The 24,990-nt window shown below is 37.7% G+C and overlaps 1 protein-coding gene across 1 annotated transcript in view; it reads left to right on the top strand.

Moving 5' to 3' along the window:
* The window catches only part of MEIKIN (meiotic kinetochore factor), a 153,161-nt gene extending 128,506 nt beyond the window's left edge, over positions 1-24,655 (top strand). Inside the window, exons 12-13 of the mRNA XM_043465986.1 lie at positions 15,383-15,503; positions 24,521-24,655. Of these exons, the coding sequence (XP_043321921.1) occupies positions 15,383-15,503; positions 24,521-24,552 (153 nt within the window). The 3' untranslated portion in view covers positions 24,553-24,655. The remainder of the gene's footprint in view (positions 1-15,382; positions 15,504-24,520) is intronic.
* Positions 24,656-24,990: the final 335 nt, after the last annotated feature.

Here is a 24,990-nt window from a genome sequence, read left to right as displayed (position 1 = left end):
AGTGATGAAAAGCTGAAAGTCTTTCCTCTGACATCAGGAACAACACAAGGATGACTACTCTTGCCACTGTTATTCAACACAGTTTTGAAAGTCCTAGCCACAACAATTAGAGAAGAAAAAGAAATAAAAGCAATCCAAATTGGAAAGGAAGAAGTAAAATTGTTACTGTTTGCAGATGACATGATACTATACAAAAAAATCTTAAAAATGCTACCAGAAAACTATTAGAACTTATCAATGCATTTAGTAAAGTTGCAAAATACAAAATTAATATGCAGAAATCTCTTGCATTCCTATATACTAGAAACAAAAGATAAGAAAGAGAAATCAAGGAAACAATCCTATGTACCATCACATCAAAAAGTATAAAATACCTAGGAATAAACCTACCTAAGGAGGAAAATGACCTGTACTCGGAAAACTATAAGGTATTTTTTTCCTGTAAAATTATTTATTGGAGAAAAATATTAATTTTTCAAGATATTTCCAGTAGTTTAAAGTGTATTTAACTTTAAAAAAAATTTGAGTATTATTGCTTTATAATATTGTGTTAGTGTCTGCTGTATAGTAAAGTAAATCAGCTGTATGTATACATATACCCCCTCCTTTTTTGGATTTCCTTCCCATGTAGGTGACCACAGAGCATTGAGTAGAGTTTACTGTCCTATACAGTCTGTTCTTATTAGTTATGTATTTTATACATAGTAGAATATATATTTAGGTTTCTCAGGTGGCTCAGTGATAATCTGCCTGACAATGCAGGAGGCGCAGGTTCAATCCCTGGGTGGGGAAGATTCCCTGGAGAAGGAAATGGCAACCCACCCCAGTATTCTTTCCTGGAAAATGCATGGACACTCTATACATGGACATCAGCAAATGATCAATACCAAAATCAGATAGATTATATTCTTTGCAGCCGAAGATGGAGAAGCTCTAAACAGTCAGCAAAAGCAAGACTGGGAGCTGACTGTAGCTCAGCTCATCAGCTCCTATTGCAAAATTCAGGCTTAAATTGAAGAAAGCAGGGAAAACCACTAGGCCATTTAGATATGACCTAAGTCAAATCCCTTATCATTATACAGTAGAGGTGATGAATAGATTCTAGGGATTAGATCTGGTAGACAGAGTTCCTGAAGAACTCTGGACAGAGGTTTGTAACATTGTGCAGGAGGTGGTGACCAAAACTATCCCACAGTAAAAGAAATGCAAGAAGGCACAGTGGTTGTCTGAGGAGGCTTTACAAATAGCTGAGGAAAGGAGAGAAGTGAAGCAGGGGAGAAAGGGAAAGATACATCCAACTGAATGTAGAGTTCCAGAGAATCGCAAGGAGAGGAAAGAAGGTCTTCTTAAATGAACAATACAAAGAAGTAGAAGAAATCAATAGAATGGGAAAGACTAGAGATCTCTTCAAAAACATTGGAGGTATCAAGGGAACATTTCATGTAAGGATTGGCACGGTAAAGGTCAGAAATGTTAAGGACCTATCAAATGCAGAAGATATTATGAAGAGGTGGCAAGAATTCACAGAACTATACAAAAAAAGTTTTAATGACCAGAATAACCACAATGGTGTGGTTACTCGCCTAGAGCCAGACATCCTGGAGTATGAAGTCAAGTGGGCCTTAGGAAACATTATTGCAAACAAAGCTAGTGGAAGTGATGGAATTCCAGCTGAACTATTTCAAATCCTAAAAGATGATGCTGTTAAAGAGCTGCACTCAATATATCAGCAAATTTGGAAAACTCAGCAGTGGCCACAGTCAGTTTTCATTCCAGTCTCAAAGGAAGGCAATGCCAAAGAATGTTCAAACTACCAGAGAATTGCACTCTTTTCAAACCCTAGTAAGGTTATGTTCAAAATCCTTCAAGCTAGGCTTTAACAGTATGTGAACCAAGAACTTCCAGATGTACAGTCTGGGTTTAGAAAAGTGTCAGAGGAACCAGAAATCAAATTTCCCACATTCATTGGATCATAGAGAAAGCAAGGGAATTCAAGAAAAACATCTACTTCTGCTTCATTGACTACATGTTAATCACAACAAACTGGAAAATTCTTAAAGAGAGGAGTACCAGACCACCTTACCTGTCTCCTGAGAAACCTAGATGGGGGTCAAGAAACAACAGTTAAAACCTTACGTGGAACAACTGACTGGTTCAAAATTGAGAAGGGAGTACTGCAAGGCTGTATATTGTCAACCTGCTTATTTAACTTATATGCAGAATATATCATGTGAAATGCCAGCCTAAAATAAACAAATAAAAACTTTTTAAAATAATTTTTTCTCTGTGAGGGTTAAAAAGATCTTTTCCTTATCCTTGGTGTCTTGAATTTTCATTATCATGTATTAATACTTTGGTATACGTTTTCATTCATGCATTGTGGTAGAACATAGTGGATTTCTTTTAACCTGGAAACATTAACACTTTGGTTTGGGGAATTTTTTCATATTATTTCTTCAATAATCTCCTCCTCTCTGCATTTTTCTCCTTTTTCTGGAACATCTATTATTTGCATAGTGGACTTCCTATACCAGCCCTCTCAATTTCTTATCTTTAAAATAATGTCTTTATCCTTTTGTTCTCCTCTCTGGGAGATGCCCTCAGTTTTATCTTCCACATCTTTTATTGACAATTTTGTATTGATGTTGTGGCTAAGAATCCACCTGCCAATGCAAGGGACACAGGTTCAATTCCTGGTATGGGAAGATCCCACATGCCAGGGAATAACTAAGCCCTTGAGCCACAACTACTGAGCCCACTCTCTAGTGCTTGAGAGTTGGAACTATTGAACCCTGTGTGCCCTAAAGCCTGTGCTCCACAACAAGAGAAGTCACCACAATGAGAAGCCCGTGCACCACAACTGGAGAGAGTATGTGTAGTTTAAAGAAAAAATTAGATGGATACCCTTGTGCTTACCCACTATACAGACAATGAAATAGAACATTACAAATACTGTCTCCCCGAAACCCAAGGAATCTCACTATGATTCCATTAGTCCTGTTGCATAAGTAATGACTGTCCTGAGATTTGTGCCATTCACGCCTCTAAATTCTTTTTCTTTTTATAACTGACATCTTTGCTAAATATTTCATTCCATGAGCATCATATATTTCCTAATTTAAGTGTTACTCAATATTTTTCAATAAGGTTTTATTATTTTAACCAGAATAACCTTGTATTTTTGTTGTTGTTGTTAAATATATTCCTAGGTATATTATTTGATGCTATGGCAAATTATGTCTTTTTATCATTATACTTTAAAAATTTGTTTATGGAGTATATAAATACAGATGATTTGTATATATTTGTGTATATGCAGAACCCTGCTGAATCTTGTTAATGCTAATATATGGGTGAATTCTTTTAGATTTTCTATGTAGACAATCATATCATCTTTGAATAATAACAGTTTTGTTTCTTCCATGAGAATTGTCTCATTGTCTTGGATAAGACCCTTATTGTCTTGGATAAGACCTCTAGTACAACATATTTCTTATTTAAGATCTAAAAGGAATTGTTTAAAGAGTTTCATTGTTAAGCTTAAAGCTTGTGCAAACTTATTTTATAAACAACTTGTATTAAGCAGGATAACCTGTAGTAAGAAATAACTAAGAAATATTTTAGCAGCTAAAACAACAGTTTCATTTCTTGCTCATGCTATACATACCTCCATTGAGTAGACTTAGGGCCCTGCTCATAGAGCAGCCCCATCTTGAATATTTCTAGAAATTATGCCAGTGAGAAAGAAAGCTCTGAAACATCTTACACTGGCAATTAAATGTTCTGGCTTGGAAGTGACATTCATTACCTCTGCTCAAAACTCAATGGCCAGAAATACTCACATGACCTTACTGAATCAGAAGGGGGCCGGAGATACATCTTCTCCCGAAAAACAAAAACTCTTTGAGAAACAATACTCAGGACCATCACTATCCTTTACTAGGTTGAGAACTTACCTCTATTTCAAGTTTTCCATGACTTCTGTCAGCCTAATGTCATTTCCTTGTAAACTATATGTATGCAGGAAAGGGTTAAAAATATCAGGCCTGCACATTTCCAGGGTCCTCAGGCTTAGCCTGGGATGAGGCTCCTGGGAGATGACCTCTGAGGCCTTGGAATATCAGTGGATATTTGGATAACAGTATTTTTGTATGTCCTGAGCCAGGCCAGATAGTTTATGCTAACGAGTGATTTATGGTAAACACCTGCTTTTGTTGCCTGAGGCTTTGGGCCACCTTGTATCAGTTTGACCTCTGGGGAACTGGGGTCTGAGTAGCTGAGGTCAGTCCTGCAGGCACTGCATGCTTATGTGACTGACTCTAAATAGAAACCCTGATGCCAAGGCTCACTGAACTTCCCTGGTTGGCAGTACTTTGCGCTCGGGAGAAATAATGTTCTCCATTTGACTTCAGCAAGGAGTGGACAACTGGAAGCTTATCCTCCTGAATTCAAATCTGTATGCCTTTTCTTCTGGACTCCACCTTATGTGCCTTTTCCTTTTGCTGATTTTATCTTGTTTTAACTTTTTTAAAGTAATTGTTTGAATTGAATTAGAGTTGACTTAAAACATACTGTTTTCGGTTATATAGATAGTGACTCAGTATTTTTGTAGATTATATTCTACTTTAAGTAAGGTGAATGTGCTGACCACTGCACCTCAGAAACAATATTCCACTATAAGTTATTATAAGATAATGGCTCTCATTCCTGTGTTATATAATGTATTCTTGCTGCTAATCTACTTACTACATAGTAGTTTTCATCTGTTAATCCAGTCCCCCTAATTTGTTCTTCTTCTCTACCATCTTCACTTTGATAACCACAAGTTTGCTTTCTGTATCTGTGAACCTGTTTCTGTTTTACATTTATATATTAGTTTGTATTATTATTTTTTAGATTCCATATATCACTGATATCATAGAGTACTTGTCCTTGTCTGACTTAACTTCACGAAGCATAATATTCTCTAGGTCCATCCACGTTGCTGCAAATGACAGAATTTCATTCTTTTTTTATGGCTAATTGTCCTTTCTGTATATGTATTGCATCTTCTTTTTCCATTTGTCTGTTGATGGGCCCTTGAGTTGTTTACATGTCTTGGATATTGCAGATAGTGCTGCTGTGAACACAGGGGTGCATGTATCTTTTCATTTTTTTTCTGCAGGTGTTCCCAGGAATGGAATTACTGGATCAAATGGTAGTTCAATTTTTAGTTTTTTGAGGAATCTCCATACTGGTTTCCATAGTGGCTGCACTAATTTACATTCCCACCAACAGTATACAAGAGTTCCTTTTTCTCTACATCCTCTCCAACATTTGCTTTTTGTAGACTTTTTGATGATAGCCGTTCTGACAAATGTGAGGTAATGTCTCATTGTTGTTTCAATCTGCATTTCTCTGATAAGTAGCCAAGATGAGCATCTTTTCATGTGCTTGTTAGCCATCTGTTTATCTTCTTTGGAAAAATGTCTAGTTAGGTCTTCTAAGCCATTTTTTTATTGGGTTGTTTGTTTTTATTGATACTGAGTTATATGAGCTGTTTATATATTTTGGATATTAACTCCTTGTTGGCCATATCATTTGAGAAAACTCTCCCATTCTATAGGTTGTCTTTTCATTTTGTTTCTGGTTTCCTTTACTATGCAAAAGCTTTTAAATTAGGTCCTGTTAATTTCTTTTTGCTTCTACTCTTCTGTCTTAGGAGACAGATTAAAAAAATATTGCTACTATTTATGTGAAAAAGTGTTCTACCTTTGTTTTCTTCTAAGAGTTTTATAGTTTCTGGTCTTAGATTTAGATCTTCAATCCATTTTGAGTTTATTTTGTAAATGATGTTAGAAAATGTTCTAATCTCATTCTTTTACATGTAGCTTTCCATTTTCCCTCAGAACCACTAGTTGAAGAGATTGTCTTTTCTCCACTGTATATTCTTGTGTCCTTTGTCATAGATTAATTGTTCATTGGTGTGTAGGTTTATTTCTGGGCTTTTTATTCTGTTCCACTGATCTATGTGTATGTTTTTGTGCCAGTACTCTGCCATTTGATTGCTATAGCTGTGTAGTATAGTCTGAAGTCTGGAAGGGTTATACCTGCATGTTTGTTCTTTTATCTCAAGATTATTTTGGCAACTTGGGATCTTTTGTGGTTCCATATGATTTTTACAATTACTTGTTCTAGCTATGTGAAACATATTGTTAATTTTGATAGGAATTGCATTAAATCTGTAGATTGCTTTGGGTAATATGGCCATTTAAAAAATATTAATTCTTTCATACCAAGAACATGGGGTATCTTCCCATTTCTTTGTATAATCTTCAGTTTCTTTCAACAGTGTTTTATAGTTTTTAGAGTATAGATCTTTTAGCTCCTTGGTTAATTTTGTTTCTTGTATTTTATTCTCTTTGATGCAATTTTAAACAGGATTTTTTCCTTTTCATTATTTTCATATAGAAATAAAAAATCTGTTCTATAAAAAACAGATTTCTGTGTTTTAATCTCACATAATGCAACTTTACTAACTTCATTTATCATTGCTAATAATGTTTGAGTGGGGGGCTTTAGTATTTTCTGTATGAAGTATCAAGGTGGACATGGCAACCTACTCCGGTATCCTTGCCTGGAGAATTCCCATGAATAGAAGAGCTGGGCGGGCTACAGTCCATAGGGTTGCAGAGATATCATATTACCTCTTCTCTTCCAATTTGGATACCATTTATTTGTTTTTCTTACATTATTACTGTAGCTAGGGCTTCCATTACTGTTAAATAGAATTGGTGTGAGTGGGCATCTTTGTCTTGTTTCTCACTTTAGAGGAAAGACTTTCAGCTTTTTACCATTGAATATGATATTGAGTGGGCTTGTTGTAAATGACTTTTATTAAGTTGAGAGTTTTTGATGAGAGTTTTTATCATGAATGGATGTTGATTTTTGCCAAATGTTTTTTCTGCATCTGTTTAGATGATGACATGATTTTTATCCTTCCTTTGGTCACTGTGCTGTATCACACTGATTGATTCATGAATGATGAACTGTCTTTGTGACCCTAGACTAAAATCCAAATCCTAGGCTAAATTGATCATGGTATATGAGTCTTTTTATATATTGTTGGATTTGGTTTGCTAAAATTTTGTTGAGGATTTTTGCTTCTGTATTCATCAAGGATACTGATCTGTAATTTTCTATTTTTGAAGTGTCTGTCTAGCTTTGGGGTCAGGGCAATGGGGGCCTTATAATAGAATGAACTTGGGAGTATTCTTTCCTCTTCAATTGTTTTGAATAGTTTGAGAAAGATAACTATTAGTGCTTTGTATGTTTGGTAAAGTTCCCTTGTGGAGCTGTCTGGTCCTAATTTTTGTTTGATGGGAGTTTTTTAAATAAAAGGTTCTATTTCACTTCTAATGATTTGGTTTGTTTAAATTATTTGTTTCTTAGTCTTGGCAGGTTGTTTGCTTCTGTAAATTTGTCAATTTCTTCCAGGTTGTCCAATTTGTGGGCATACTAACTGTTCATTCAGTACAGTTCAGTCGCTCAGTTGTGTCTGACTCTTTGCAACCCCATCGGTACAGCATGCCAGGCCTCCCTGTCCATCACCAACTCCCGGAGCTTAGTCAAACTTATGTCCATTGAGTCGGTGATGCCATCAAACCACCTCATCCTCTGTTGTCCCTTCTCCTCCCACCTTCAATCTTTCCCAGCGTCAGGGTCTTTTCAGATGAGTCAGTTCTTTGCATCAGGTGGCCAAAGTACTGGAGTTTCAGTTTCAGCATCAGTCCTTCCAATGAATGTTCAGGACTGATTTCTTTTAGGATGGACTGGTTTGATCTCCTAGCAGTCCAGGGAACTCTCAAGAGTCTTCTCCAGCACCGCAGTTCAAAAGCATTGGCAGGAGGGTTCTTTACCACTGGACCACCAAGGAAGTCCTTCAGTTCTTTTAACTGGAAGATTAGATTGTTTATTTGATATTTTTCTTATTTCTTGAGGAAGGCCTTTATTGCTATAAATTTCCCTCATACAGATGTTTTTGTTGCATCTAATTGGTTTTGGGAAATTTTGTTTCCATTTCATTTGTCTTGAGATATTTTTTTCTTCTCTTTGATTTCACCATTGACTCACTGGTTTAGTAACATGTTGTTTAGTCTCCACACATTTGTTCTTTCCCCATTTTTCTTTCTATAGTTGATTTCTATTTATATACCACTGTGATTGGGAAAAAATGCATGATATAATTTCTGTCCCTTTAAATTTTTTGAGGCTTCTTTTGTGGCCCGGTACATGATTTATCTTGGAGCACTTGCTATATGCACTTAAAAACAATGTATATTCTGCTGTTTTGGGATTTAATATCCTATAAATGTCTATTAAGTACACCTGGTCCATTAGGCCATTTAAGACCACTGTTTCTTTATTGATTTTCTGTAAGGATGATCTGTCCATTGATGTCAATGGGATGTTAAAAGTCCTCTTGTATTAATATTACTGTATTATTGCCAATTTTTCCCTTTATGCCTGTTAGTATCTGCTTTATATATTTAGGTGCTCCTGTATGGGTTTGTATGTGTTAATGAGTATAATATCATCTTCTTGTATTGTTTCCTTTATACATGATAATTAATCTTTTTTTTTTTTGGTATAGCTTTTGTTTTAAAATCTTTCATCTGATATGAGTATTACTACCCCCACATTCTTGCTGTTTGCATGAAATATTTTTTCTATCCCCTCACTTTCAGTCTGTGTGTGTCTTTAACACTGAAGTGAGCCTCAGGTAGGCAGCATATTGAAGAGACTCTATTATTCCAATCGTCCACCCTGTGTCTTTTGGTTGGCACATTTATTTCATTGACACATAAAGTAATTATTGTACTTATTACCATTTTATTACTTTTTTCCAGTTGTTTCTGTAGTTGCTTTCTGTTCATTTTTTTCTTCTTTTTGTTTCTACCATTATATTTTGATGATTTTCTTTAGTGGTGTATTTGGTACATTCCTTTTTGGTTCTGTATCTGTTGTAGGTTTTTGATATGTGGTTACCCCTGGAGAAGGAAATGGAACCCACTCCAGTATTCTTGCCTGGAAAATCCCATGGACAGAAGAACCTGGACCTGGGGTCGCAGAGAGTCACACATGACTGAGCAACTAGCAGTTTACCATAGAAATAATATTGACCTATAATTATATCTACTTGTTTTAAATTTGTATTCATTTAAGTTCAAACACATTCTAAAAGATCTAATTTGTTTTTACTCTTCTCCCCAACACTGTGTTTTTGATGTCATATTTTGCATCTTCATGTTTACCTTTTTGCTGATAATTGTAGTTGTAGTTGCTTTTAGCATTATTTTTTGTCTTTTAATCTGCACACTGGCTGAATGAAATAATCTTCAATGCTTACTATATATCTGTCTTTCCTACTGGAATTTTCTCTTTTCTGTTGATTCTTACTTCTTTTTCATTTAGAGACCTTTCAACATTTCTTTTAGGGTAGGTTTAATATTGATAAATTCTTACTGCTTTTCCTTGTCTGAGAAGATCTTTTTCTCTTTCTATTGAAAATGATAATCTTGCTGAGTAGAGTATCCTTGGTTGCAGGTTTTTCCCTTTTAAGACTTTGAAAATATAATGCTGCTCTCCTCTGACCTGCAAAGTTTCTGCAAAGAAATCAGGGGATAGCTGAATGGAAATTCGCTTGTGTATGACTCTTTGTTTTTCTCTTGCTGCATTTGAAATTCTCTCTTTAACTTTTGCCATTTTAGGTATGACATGTCCTGGTAAGGGTCTGTTTGAGTTCATCTGGGGAAACCCAGTGGCTGTGCTGTCATCAGAAGTCTCTGGGGTACTGCTTGAGTAAGCACCAGCAGTCACCACCACTGCCCCACCTGGGCTCTACCCTAGAACTGGGTCACCTTTGCATCCCAAGGTGGAGTCTTTTCCCCTGCGCTGGCTGCCACAGATCCAGTGCCACTTTGTGACATGGAGTGAGCTGGACCAGGGTGTTCACTTGACTCAAATGGAGAGTACTATGAGGCAGTTGTCGGAAACCCAGCAGTCGCTGGGGCAGACCTTTGTCTTCCCTGCCTGGGATCACGCCATTACCCGCACACTTCTCATGAGTGAAGCCCAGATTTCTCCAACCATACTATCTCTTCCAGTGGTTCTCCAACCAGCCAGAGGGGCAAATGACTAGGTTCTCCCAAGAAAACTCTGACACTGTTCCATATCAGAAGGATGGAAAATGAATACTGGACAGGAAAATTGTAGATGTCCACCTCAGAGTATAAATTTTACATTAGAATAGGCTTCTGTATAAACTTTATTTAAAATATGAGGTGCCCTTCGTACATATGTATCTCTGCTTCTGAGTTCTAAGAGATAAGATATGTTATGTTTGAAAGAAATGGCATTTCTTTAATCTAGAGATGATCTGCTTGATGGGATATTGTCAAAATTAACTGACAATTACTATTAAATTACCAGTGGCATTTTCCACAGCACTTTTGGTACTTACTTTTTTGTTGTTATAATGAAATTATAGGAAGACGTGAAGTGTATTTTGTCATCATTTCTGCTTAAAACTATTCTGAGCTGAATCTTAAATAATGACTCTGACACTGACCTTGACCCTAATCATTTAACCCACTATTTTGTTGCTCTTATTTGATGATAATCCTGTGGATCTAATTGATGACCTCATCCTCCTAAGATCTGTATCTGTTTCTACTACAACAGGTGTAGCCCAGGTTGTGTATCAATTTAGGACCTCTCTGCCCCCCTTTAGTGATTCTGGTTTTGTGTCAGAATCTCATGTTCAGCATTCCCTTCTTCTTGTTAGCCCATTACCAAGCCAGTCACTATGTCCAGGGGCATAGAATACATTGATTGTTTAGACTGGGTCTTGTGACCATGTTGATGCTTAGACGTGTTAACAGTAGTGCCGGGAAAACTGGACAACTACATGTAAAAGAATTAAATTTGAATATTCTCTAACACAATGCACAAAATAAACTAAAAATGATTTAAAGACCAAAATGTAAGATCAGATATTATAGAATTCCTAGAGTAAAAACATAGGCAGAATACTCTTTTGACACAAGTCGTAGTTATGCCTTTTTGGATCCTCTCCTAGAGTAATGGAGATAAGAACAAAAATAACAAATGGGATATAATTAAACTTAAAAGCTTTTGCACAGCAAAGGAAACTATAAACTAAATGAAGAGGTAACCCAAAAAATCAGAGAAGCTAGTTGCAAATAATGCAAGCGACAAGGGATTAATCTCCAAAATACAAAAACAGCTCACACAGCTCAATATCAAAAATCCAAACAACCCAATAAAAAAATGGGCAGAAGATCTAAACAGACTTTTCTCCAAAGAAGATATGCAGGTGACTAAAAAGCACATGAAAAGATGTTCCACATCACTAATTAGAGAAATGCAAATCAAAACTACAATGAAACCCTCCTACACTGTTGCTGCTGCTGCTAAGTTGCTTCAGTCATGTCCGACTCTGTGCGACCCCATAGACGGTAGCCCACCAGGCTCCCCCATCCCTGGGATTCTCCAGGCAAGAACACTGGAATGGGTTGCCATTTCCGTCTCCAATGCATGAAAGTGGAAAGTGAAAGTGAAGTCGCTCAGTCGTGTCTGACTCTTCGCGACCCCATGGACTGCAGCCTACTAGGCTCCTCCGTCCATGGGATTTTCCAGGTGAGAGTACTGGAGTAGGGTGCCATTGCCTTCTCCCCCTACATTGTTGATGAGAATCTAAATTGGTATAGCCACTATGGGGAACAGTATGGAGCTTCCTTTAAAAACTAAAAATAGAGCTCCCATATGATCCTACAGAAAGCAAAGAATAAAGAAGAATAAAGATAAAGAAGAACCTCCTGATGAAAGTGAAAGAGGAGAGTGAAAAAGTTGGCTTAAAGCTCAACATTCAGAAAACTAAGATCATGGCATCTGATACCATCACTTCATGGCAAATAGATGGGGAAACAATGGAAACAGTAACACTTTATTTTGGGGGGCTCCAAAATCACTGCAGATGGTGACTGCAGCCTTGAAATTAAAAGATACTTGCTCCGTGGAAGAGAAGTTGTGACCAACCTAGATGGCATATTAAAAAGCAGAGACATAATAAAAATAAATTTAAAAAAAAGACCATTTGTGGTAAAAACAAAAAAAAATAAAAAAATAAAAAGCAGAGACATTATTTTGCCAACAAAGGTCCATCTAGTCAAAGTGATGGTTTTTCCAGGAGTCATGTATGGATGTGAGACTGGAACTATAAAGAAAGCTGAGCACCAAAAAATTGATAATTTGAACTGTGATGTTGGAGAAGACTCTTGAGAGTTCCTTGGACTGCAAGGAAATCAAACCAGGCCATCCTAAAAGAAATCAGTCCTGAATATTCATTGGAAGGACTGATGCTGAAGCTGAAACTCCAATACTTAGGCCACCTGATGTGAAGAACTGACTCATTTGAAAAGACCCTGATGCTGGGAAGGATTAAAGGCAGGAGGAGAAGGGGACAAAAGAGGATGAGATGGTTGGATGGCATCACTGACTCAATGGACATGAATTTGAGTAAGCTCAGGGAGTTAGTGATGGACAGGGAAACCTGGCATGCTGAAGTCCCTGGGGTCGCAAAGAGTCAGACATGACTGAGTGAGTGAACTGAACTAATGATCCTACAATTCCACCCCTGGGCATATACCTAGAGAAAGCTATAATTTGAAAAGATACATGCATCCCAGTGTTCATTGCAGCACTATTTACAGTAGCCAGATGTGAAGCAACTTAAATGTCCAACTTCTGGTTGCCTAGGGGAAGATGAATGAATAAAGAAGATGTGGTACATTTATACAATGAAACATAACTTGGCCATTAAAAAGAATGAAATGGCAGAAGACCTAAATAGACATTTCTCCAAAGAAGACACACAGATGGCCGACAGACACATGAAAAGATGTTCAACATCACTAATTATTAGAGAAATGCAAATGCAAAGACTGCAGTGAGGTATCACCTCATACCAGCCAGAATTGATATCATCAAAAAGTCCACAAACAATAAATCTTGGAGAGGGTGTGGAGAGAAGGGAACCCTCCCTCACTGTTGTGAGTGCATGCTCAGTTGCTTCCGTTGTATCCCACTTTATGTGACCCTATGGACTGTAGCCCTCCAGGCTTCTCTGCCCATAGGATTCTGCAGGCAAGTATACTGGAGTGGGTTGTCATGCCCTCCTCCAGGGATCTAACCCATGTCTCTTGTGTCTCCTGCATTGGTAGACAGGTTCTTTACCACTAGCACCAGCTGGGAAGCCACCCCTCAATGTTCTTGGGAATGTAAATTGGTGCAGCCACTGTGGAGAACAGTGTGGAGATTCCTTAAAAAACTAAAAATAGAGATACCATATGACTCTGCAGTTCTACTCCTGGGCATATATCTGGAGAAAAACATGATCTGAAAGGATACACGCACCCCAGTGTTCATTGCAGCATTGTTTACAATAGCCAATATATGGAAGCAACCTAAATATCCATCAACAGAGGAATGGATAAAGAAGATGTGATACATATATACAATTGAATATTACTCAGCCATTAAAAATAATGAAATACTGCCATTTGCAGCTACATGGATGAACCTAGAGATTGTCATACTGAGTGAAGTAAGTCAGACAGAGAAGGAGAAATATCATATGACATTCCTTATGCTGCTGCTGCTAAGTCACATCAGTCGTGTCCGACTCTGTGTGACCCCACACCAGGCTCCTCTGTCTCTGGGATGCTCCAGGCAAGAATACTGGAGTATTTTGCCATTTCCTTCTCCAGTGCATGAAAGTGAAAAGTGAAAGTGAAGTTGCTTAGTTGTGTCCAACTCTTCGCAACCCCATGGACTGTAGCCTACCAGGCTCCTCCATCCATGGGATCTTCCAGGCAAGAGTACTGGAGTGGGTTGCCATTGCCTTCTCTGGACATCCCTTATATGTGGAATCTAAAAAGAAATGATACACATAAACTTATTTAAAAAACAGAGACTCACAGACTTAGAGAAGGAATTTATGGTTGCCCTGGGGAAGGATAGGGGGGAGGGATAGTTAGGGAGTTTGGATGGACATGTATACACTGCTACATTTAAAATGGATAACCAACAAGGACCTACTGTATAGCGCATGGAACTCTGCTCAATGTTATGTGGCAGCCTGGATGGGAGGGGAGTTTGGGGGAGAATGGGTACATGTATGTGTAAGGCTGAGTCCCTTCACTGTTCACCTGAAACTATCAAAATATTGTTAATCGGCTATATGCCAATAGAAAATAAAAAAATTTTTTAAAGAATGAAATAATGCCATTTGCAGTAACATTAGTGGACCTAGAGATTATCATACGAAGCGAAGTAAGCCATACAGAGAAAGACAAATATCATATAATATCACTTACATGTGGAATCTAAAAAAGTATACAAATGAAATTATTTACAAAACAGAAAGAGACTCACAGATGTGGAAAAGACAAATTTATGGTTACCAGTGGTTAAAGGGGGTGAGGGGAGGGACAAATTAGGAAGTTGGGATTAACATATATACAGTACTACATATATAAAATAGAAAACCAATAAGGACCTACTGTAGAGCACAGGGAAGTATATTCAATATTTTGTAATAACCTATAAGGGAAAAGAATCTGAAAAGGAATATATATATATTCTGTGTATATATTGTGTACTTTTATATACTTTGTATATATTGTATACACAGTATATACTGTGTACTTTGCTGTGCTGTATACCTAAAACTAACATGTCATTGTAAATAACTGTACTTCAACTTTTTAAAAAGTTATAAAAGTAACCACTAGAAAGACTAAACATTAGTGCTGTGTGGGAAGGAATGTAAAGTGGTATATAAGGCTTATTTAATTTAATCCATCAATTATAGACTAAATAAATATCTTCATAAAATTTCCAAAAAATTAACTGAGTTAGGAAATTAAGGAATCTACTGTTTGACTCAGACTTAAATTTAAATTCATGTTTTAATGCAGTAAATCCTATAAACTTTCTCTTCAACTTTAGAGTGCTTGAATCTCAACTCTACCATTACTTTTCTCTATGTTTTTTAAATAAGTTATCCAGCCTCTCTGAATTTAAGTTTCCTTGTTTTACAAATGGGAATAATATAATCTGCTTTGCTGGTTCTTGTGAATATTAAATAAGCAAATGTTTTAAAACCAATTATATAGTGTCTGGAGTGAAGTAAGCACTTCCTAAATGCTTTATGTTGCTAATATCTATGAAATATATCAATATTGAGACTATTTGCCTTTGAAATAAAACAATCTATAGGTTTATTACCTGAAAAAATTATGTAATATCTGTTTTTCAGGTTCCTTCAAATGCATCAGAAATATGTTATATTATTAAAGCATCACCAGGAACTAGACAAGTGGAAAGTAAAGGAATTATTGTAAAGAAGAAATATTCTCTTCCTAAAGATATACCTCAAGGTACTAAAGTATGAATGCAGAATCTACTTTTTGAAAGATACAAACGATTTTTTCATTGTAAATTCCTTATGTACCCGGGAATTAGTTATAAGTTGTATTCTGGGAGTTCTTCTATGAAGTGGAAATGGTAAAATTATAAAAAAGCTTGGTCAGTTTTCAGAATCTGAGTAACATAGGTTTTTGAAAGTCTATTACTGTCATCTCTTAAAAAATTAGGTTATGCCATTGATTTAAAGTGTATTTATCTAGTATCCTTCCTCTTATAATTATCTAAAATTTAGTGATGTTGGGTCTCATAGATATTTCATTTTTAAATATATGGAGATATTTTTGCATTCACTTAGCATTAGTTGAGCACTTGCTCTGGGAAAGGCACCTCATTATATCTTCTTTATTTCTCAGTATTACTTTATGATAACAGGATATATACTTAAAAAAATATATTAAGAATCTGAGACTTAAAGTAGTATGAAATTTGTCCAAGATCATACTGCTACCAAGTAATGGTGAGGAATTCAATCTCTCAAGGTTTCTACGCTCCAAATTTAGATTTTTCTGTACTTCCCTCACTGCATATCAGACAGAATGTCTAATTACTCAATGAAGCTTGGGAACCTTTGAAAGGTAAGCAAGCAGTGAAGAAACTGAAATTTAATAGGTTATGTATAACTTGATCCTTGCCCCCGTTTCCTCCACATAACATGCCCAGAGCACTCTTGAAGTCCACAGAGATCTTTTTCATTAAGTTCCTTGACTACTTAATTTAATGATGCTCATTTGACACTTAATAATATACTACTGGGCTTCCCTGGTGACTCAGATGGTGAAGAATCTGCCTGTAGTGCAGACCTGGGTTCAATTCCTGGGTTGGGAAGATCCCCCGGTGAAAGGAATGGCTACCCAGTCCAGTATTCTTCCCTGGAGAATTCCACAGACTGAGGAGCCTGGCAGTCTACCTGACATAATTCATAATGCTAACTTTTTATATTCTTTGGGTTATGAAGTTTTAAATGAAGAAATCACATAATAGACTTCTTTCTATCTCAGTCTCTAATAACTTTAGCATAGTGGTAGGGAATAGTAGATGCTGTATCAATCAGGGTTCTACCAAAGAAACAGAACAAGTGGTATATATGGAGAGACACATATATGTATAGGTATATAAAAAGATTTATTTTAGAGAATTGACTTATGCAATTGGAAGGTCTGATTGCAACCTGTAGGGCAGGCTAAAAACTCTTGGGCAGGAGCCAATGATACAGTAAATCCTCAGGAGGAATTTTTCTTCAGAGAAACTTCAGTTTTGTTCTTAAGGTCTTTCAGTTGATTGTATGAGGCCTACCCACATTATCAAGGATAATCTCCTTTACTTTAAGTTATTTATCACATATGTTAACCATAATACCTTTGTAGGAGCACCAAGATTAGTATTTAATTTAATTAGGTAATGTTACCTAGCCAAGTTGATGCATACAACTTACAATCACAGTCCACTCCATGTCAACTATGCATTCATACATATCTCCTTAAACCATATTTAATGTCTAAATAAAGACAATAACAAAGTAATACTTCTGCCCAACATACTACAGCTACCCTACATAAAACTGAAAATGTGATCACTCCTTCCCCATAAGAGGATAAAGTCCTTGGGTGATGTTTGTTTTTCTCCTTGATATCCTGTAACTTGGGTACTATGATATAAAGTTAAGTGTTATTAATACAACTTATGTTACATGATACAGGCATGAAAGAGGGAATAAAACAAAGATACTTGCTTAACTAGTCATGTGGTCATAACAGGTACTTACAACCACCTTCTTCCACTACCTCTACCATCAGCAGCCACCTCAACTGGTTGCGGTTCTTTTGCTAGTCAGGTGACACAGCCGTCATTTCTGAAGGGCCTGTGCCATCAGTAGTCCCACTTAGACTGGGTTATTATAGTTTTCCATTGACCTTAATGATGGGGCTTCTCTGTCTGTGGGATTCTCCAGGCAAGAATACTGGAGTAGGTTGCCATTTCCTTCTCCAGGGGAACTTCCCAACCCAGGAGTTGAACCCAGGTCTCTCCCGCATTGCAGGCAGATGCTTTACTGACTGAGCTACACCAGGAAGCCCAGAGATGCTCTAAATGATCTCCTGTATTCCAGACATCCTCTTCCTTACCTCTATCATGACACAGTAGTCTGATTTCCCCTTGGTCGTCAGGATCAATCACCCCAGCCAGCACAAAGAGGTTCCTTCTTTGCCTGTTGACTCAGAGGTGTGAGAAGCCCAACGTGGCTAGGTGGCTGTCTTAATTTCCAGTTCAATAGAATCATTGTTGTGACTCCTGGTAACAGCATTTCTTCCTTTTGAACTAAGACATCTAGACCTGTAGAGCATAAAGTCATGGCCACAGGAGGCAAAAATACCCCTAGTGCGTCACCAGGGGTAGTATTGAATGGTCTCACTTCCATTTCTACCACTTGATTCCTGGGCCTGTGAATCACGGTTATGGAGAAACAGTACCACCATATATTGGATGCTGAGTCAGAACATACACAACCTTAGGCAGAACCTTCCCCCAGTTCTGCAGGTTGATGCTACAATGAATCTTCCAAAGGCATTTCTACCATTTTGTCAAGCCAGCTGCTTCAGAGTGGTGGGGAACATGATAAGACCAGTGAATTCCAAAAGCTTGGGCCTATTGCCAAATTATTTTTTCTGTGAAGTGAGTTGTGTGATCAGAAACAATGTTTTGGGATAATATGATGGTTTATAAGGCTTTCTGTAAATCCTTGGTTGGCGAGTTTTGGGAGAAGCATTATGTACAGGGAAGGCAAATCCATATCCAGAATAGTCTATTCCAGTAAGAATAAAATGTTTCCCCATTCATGATGGAAGTGGACCAATGTACTCAACCCACCAGGTAGCTCGCTGACCGCTCCAGGGAAAGTAAAAGTTGCTCAGTTGTGTCTGTTCTTTATGGAATTCTCCAGGCCAGAATACTGGAGTGGGTAGCCTTTCCCTTCTCTAGGGGATCTTCACTAGGTGTTGGTCTTTGTTGCTGACAGATTGGGTACTCAGCAGTGGCTGTAGCCAGGCTGACTTTGGTGAGTGGAAATCTGTTTTGCTGAGACCATGCATAATCTCTATCCCTGTCACCATGGCCACTTTGTCCATTGGCTTATTGGGTGATGACAGGGGTGGCTGGGGAAAGAAGCTAACTGGTATCCACATAACAGTTAATCTTATCCACTTGATTATGATAATTGTCCTCTGCTTAGGTAATCTTTGGTGAGTGTTCACATGGGATACTGATATCATCATGTTTTTTTGCTCATTCAGAGAGTTCTAGCCTTATACCTCTTCTCATATTTTCTTGTTATCAATTTTCAAATCATGTATTTTCCAAGTACCTGACTACCAAGCCAAATTATTGGTCACAGTCAATGAAAGTGAAAGTGTTAGTCACTCAGTCATGTCCAATTCTTTGCAAGGCCCATGGAATGTAGCCCCACCAGGCTCCTCTGTTCATGGCATTCTCCAGGCAAGAATACTGGAATGGGTAGGCATTACCTTCTCCAGGGGATCTTCCCGACCTAGGGATAAAACCCAGGTCTCCTGCATTGCAAGCACCTTCTTTACCATCTGAGCCACCTTGTATATAATCACACATCTGGCCATTTCTTCCAATAAAGTAAACAACCAAATTCAGTCCTTGAAGTTCTGCCCACTTGAAGGATATTCCTTCACCAGTTTCCTCCAGGGATGTCCTAGAAAGAAGCTATAGGTGTTAAAGCTGTCCACTTTCAGGTGGTGTCTGCATATCATGGAGAGCCATCTGCAGATGAAGCCTGAGCTTTCTTTTCCTCAGTTACCTGACCAGAACTCCCCATGATACCATTAAAGCAAGCAGCAGGGAAAGAAGATAAAGTATCAGGAATAGTGGACATGGGCATGTGGCTCACTTCCTCATATAACTTACTTTTGCCTTCAGGGCCTGCTTGAGCCCAATCTCATAAACCTGTTTCTATTTGCTAACAGCGTGCTGCTCTTCACAGCCAACTTTATGGCTTGGTGCATCAGACAACACACAATTCATGGTGGGCAGCTCAGCTCTCATTGTAACTTGGTGGTCCATGGTTAAGTGTTTGATCTCTACTGAAACTCAGTAGCAGAGCATAAACTATTTCTCAAAAAGAGAGTGATTACCCACGGAGGATGGCAGCACTCTGTTGAAAAATCCTCAGGGCCTGTACTGTGATTATTCATCTGCAAGCCCCAAACAGCTTCTCTTTTTGCCACTGCCACTTCAAGTACCATTCAGTCTGCTGGACCATTATGTCACAAGCAGTATAGTATCCTGGACCTTTTTTCAGACTCTTCTCTTTTTTCTGAGACCTCCTCAAAACCAGCAACTTTTTAGGTCACTTAGTAAGTGGGCTGGAGTTGTACACACAAATGAGGGATATGTTGACTCCAAAATCTAAAATGACCCTCTACGTATTGTGTCTGGTTTTTAGTTGTTGGAGGGTCCAGATGCAACAATTTATCCTTTACCTTGTAAGGCAGATCTCTCATACCACTGGACCCCTAGAAGTTTCACTGAAATGGAAAGAAACCCAGCAATTCCATTTCCCGGGGCCCTAGAGACCCAGCAGTTCTATTCTGAGGAATATATCCACTGTAATGTGTACATATATTCCTCATAAGACATATACTAGAATGTTCATAGCAGCACTATTGGTAACAGCTTCAAACCAGAAACTATTTGAATATGCCCATCAACAGTAGAATGGATAAATAAACTGTGGTATAGTCATTGATTAGAGAGCTATATAGTACTGAGAATCAACAGTATACAGTTACTTGCAAGAGTATAGATGAGTCCCACATAAGAAGCCAAACACAATAGAGTACATTTAATATTACTTATATTTAGTACAAAACTAGGCAAAACTAAACTCTGATGGAAACCACTATGGTGGATGTCCTTGTTGGGGAGCTGGTATTAACTGGAAAGAGTTATAAGAGGGAATTCTAGGGTCCTGGTAGTGTTCCGTTTCATTATCCGGATGGTAGTTACATGGATGTGTTGTTTCTGAAGGCCCAAGAAGCTGTATAGTACTTTTCTGTGTGTATGTAAATTGATAAAAATTGATAAATTGATATCATTAAATTGATAAAAATAAAAATAAACCCTTAACTTGATCTTTTTGGCCTGTCATAATAATTCATCAGGTAATGTCATAGTTCTGGGTTTAATTATGCAACAAACCAAAACTAAATTGTGTCTAGGAGGTTCTTTCTAGTGTTAAGACCAAATTTTTTAGTTTAATTCAGAGAGTCCCCCTGATGCATATTGAACCAGTTGTGCCACCTCCTGGCTTCTTTCTAGGCTCTCATCTCATATAGCAGCCTCCATATTTAAGTAATTCCCTTTCAACCTCTGGGCACTTGTCTCTGTCTTTCCTTTTGTAAAAATAGCAAAGCCCCAAGCTAACTGTGAGCATGTTATTTTAAACATGCAGCAGCCTATTTTTAGTCCTGGCATTTAACAGTTTAGCTAGTTTGGCAGTAATCTAATCAGAGACAGAGTGAAGCTCACTTTTGATGGTCTAGGACCCCTGTTCAGTATGCTGCTTGTTCATTTATAACTGGTATTACGCTGATTAAAAATTCGGTGAAAGTAAACCACGAGTCCAAAAGTGATATTGTTGAAGAGATGGTGTGGGTAAGTAGAGATCTGAGAATGGTTAAAGACAGACAGATAGAAGAGGCCTTATAAAACATCCAGTCCAAGGTTTCTCATTGTGTGGTCCTCAGACCACCTGTACCAGAATCACTGTAGACCTGATAAATTATAATCTCTAGAGATATGGCACAAGTATCTACAATTTGATGAGTTTTCTATGTGATCCCAATAAGCACTAAAATTTGAGAACCATACAATAATCTAGTTTGTTTTACTCATTCTGCATACAATAAAAACGACCTGGCTATATTGGTAAGTAACTTGTCCAAGGTCACACAGGTAGTTACTGGCAGAATCCGAACTAGAACTTAGCTTTCTTGGTTCTTGCTAAGTTTGACTGTTGTTGTTCAGTAGCTAAGTTATGCCTGATTCTTTGTGACCCCATGGACTGCAGTACGCCAGGCTTCCCTGTCTTTCATTATCTCCCAGAGTTTGCTCAAACTCATGTCCATTGAGTCAGTGATTCCATCCAATCATCTCACCCTCTGTCACCACCTTCTCCTCCTGCCCTCAGTCTTTCCCAGCACCAGAGTCTTTTCCAGTGAGATTGCTCTCTGAATCATGGGCCAGAGTATTGGAACTTCAGCTTCTGCATCAGTCCTTCCAATGAGTATTCAGGGTTGATTTCCTTTAGGATTGACTGGTTTGATCTTCTTGCTGTGCAAGGGATTCTCAAGAGTTCTCCAGCACCACAATTTGAAAGCATCAATTCTTCGGTGCTCAGTCTTCATTGTGGTCCAACTCTCACATCCATTCATGACTACTGGGAAAACCATAGCTTTGACTACATGGACCTTTGTTGGCAAAGTGATGTCTGTGCTTTTTAATTTGCTGTATAGCTTTTTTCCAAGCTTTTCTTCCAAGGAGCAAGCATCTTTTAATTTCATGGCTGCAGTCACCATTTGCAGTGATTTCGGGGCCCAAGAAAATAAAATCTGTCACTGTTTTCACTTTCTCCCCATCTATTTGCCATGAATATGTAGTTTTAAGCCAGATTTTTCACTCTCCTCTTTCACCCTCATCAAGAGGCTCTTTAGTTCCTCTTCACTGTCTGCCTTTAGCGTGGTATCATCTGCATATCTGAGATTATTGATATTTGACTGGGTAGCTGTCATATAGGGAATGTAAGAGTAGATAGGGCTCTGAGTTTCTCAGCTCATCCAAACAGAGCAGTCTTGCTTCTCTTTGCATTACACATTGGATTTCTATATTCTATTTAAACAGAGACTTAAATTTTTTTTTTTAACCAATAAGAAGAACCAGCCAATCATTGCTTTATACTTCTTACAGTTACAGCAATGGAGGTCTAAGTTATTGGTACTTTAATTCAGCCAACAAGCATGCATTAGGCATTGTATTATTAGCTAGGGATATGAATACAGCTGTTGTCCTCCAGGGCTTACAGATTCGTCATGAGGTAGACTTCATAGTCTTCTCTCTAAGGTGATAAGTTAGAAGTGGAGCAAAGCATCCTAGGAGCCCAGGAGAGGATGGTTTTAACTTTGAAGTGTCAGGGAAGGCTTCCAAGGTAACAGTACCTTTTGGAAAATCAAACAAAACCTGTAGCTATCCTTAGATTTTGAGATTTCTATTTTCTTCAGAAGAGATGATAAATGATATGTTAAAAATTTATATCTTAAGCTAGTATAATAACAGCTTTTACCTGGATATATATCTTAAGTGAGAGTTTGAGTCTTTAGATAATAGTAGCAGGCAGAAGTATCATACAGAAACACAATTAAGTATGGTGCTCATACCACATTGGAAATTTATAAATTATGCAGATTCCTGTGTCATTGCTTCAAAAGTCTGATTCAAGATTTCTGGGAACTGAGAACCAGTGTAACCTAAAATGTATGTTGGTATAATTACCAGGATTTAGTGACTGTTTAGGAACTGCTTCAGGGTAGTCAGAGAGAAGGGCAGTTAGAGGATGACTCCTAGGTCTCTAGTATTGTAAAGTTTTAGAGATGATGTGCTGTAGGTGATGTCAGGGGGAAATATAGAGTATGGCCCTGGATGTATATATGAAGGCCAAGGAGGGGTGGAGGCCATAGTTGGATGGGCTGGTTGCCACTTGGGAAGTTTAAGTTGTGTGGAGAGGATGACCTGTGGCCCAGTTTCCAAAGTGATCAACAAGTGAGCAAATAGTATCTGAGGTCAGTGAAGATAACAATAAGAAGAGTAGAGGGTAGAATAGCCAGTACTCCCCAAACTTTAGTTTACTTGTAACTTGCTTGAGGATCTTATTAAAAATAGAGATTTATGATTCTCTTGGTCTGGAATGGAGCCCAAGATTCTACATTTCTAATCAACTCCTAGATGACATTGAAGTTACTGGTCCATGGACCTCTAAAGATACAGGTTTCCATTGCTCAAACAGCTGTACATCCGACTTTCCTGGATATTTGAGTCCCTTGTTCAGAGGTTCTGTCCTATTTGGTATGGAATATAGCCTGGATATTGGGATTTGTAAAAGCTCAAATAACTCTAAGGTGCAGCAGAGTTTGAGAACCATTGATATAGGCTGATTAGGCCAGGCACAAGGTGTATTGTAGTATGAATGTGACAGTGGGAAGACATAAAGTTGACTCCACTTGCTATCATCATCTAAAAATTCAAATTCTCACTAAAGATATATATCCAGGTAAAAGTTGTTATTCTATTAGCTTAAATATGAATTTATAACATACCATTTATCATCTTTTCTGAAAAAGAAAATAAAATCTCAAAATCTAAGGATAGCTATAGGTTTTGTTTGATTTTCCAAAAGGTACAAGATATTGGGAGGAAGAAAGTCCTCAGAATCCTGTATTGGAAAGAACCTGGGTTCAGCTACAACAGGTCGGTAGGAGAATGAAAGGAGAGAGAGTCTGGAAAGGGAGATTCTGACTAGCTGGTGGCTGCGGAGGACTGGGATGGGAACCACAACTGGATGGATTCCACCAGGTTACCAGGCTGGAGTTAGCAGCCTATGATGGCCACTGACAGCTGTCTTTGCTGGGCTTTCTGTTGGAATGTCAGACAGGTCTCTTTGTGTCTCCAAAGAGAAGAGAAGTATCCTCAGTATGTCCAGGAGGGAGTGAGCCAGCTATTCCTTTTTCTTTCTTTCTTCTTTTTAATGACCTCTAGATTTGTTTCCTAAGTATTGATGGACTGAAACTAGAGTTGCTTGGACATCAAGTGTTCTCTCTCCTAGGGACTGGTTACTAATAACTATTGGACATGTGCTGGTGATGTATATGAAATGATATATTGTTATTTTTTTCTCCAGATATTATAATAAAAACAAGTGGAAGGATGTAGCAGGTGTGGCTGAATTTTCACTACTTTGAAGACTTGGATGTGAAGTCAAAGTCCTGAAGCAGAATATCTGCTTGAAATTACATAAAATTAAAAAATCAAAATTCTGTAATTATTGGTGCTATATCCTGATGTTGAAATTCTACTGAGAGTCTTATAAATTACTTTTAATGAGCTGAGAAAGAATCATTCTTCTATCTGCTTCTCAAATATATATATATATATGTATTATAAAATAACAAACAGCTTATATTAGAAGACTGTACACTAAATAGATGACTTCAGCTATTTATAAAGATGCAATAGCAGGATACCAGGTAACTTCCTTTGATGGTTTTTTCCCAAGTTTATCCTTTGTATGGATTAACAGTAGTAAAATTGTTGATGCTTATATTACAAGCTATTTTTAACAGAACTTAATTGAAACCACATGAGTGAGAG

The sequence above is a fragment of the Cervus canadensis genome, chromosome 4 (genome assembly GCF_019320065.1).
Source record: "Cervus canadensis isolate Bull #8, Minnesota chromosome 4, ASM1932006v1, whole genome shotgun sequence".
NCBI lineage: Eukaryota > Metazoa > Chordata > Mammalia > Artiodactyla > Cervidae > Cervus > Cervus canadensis.
Note: the sequence above shows the minus strand (reverse complement) of the source record. Positions and strands in the feature narration are given on the sequence as shown.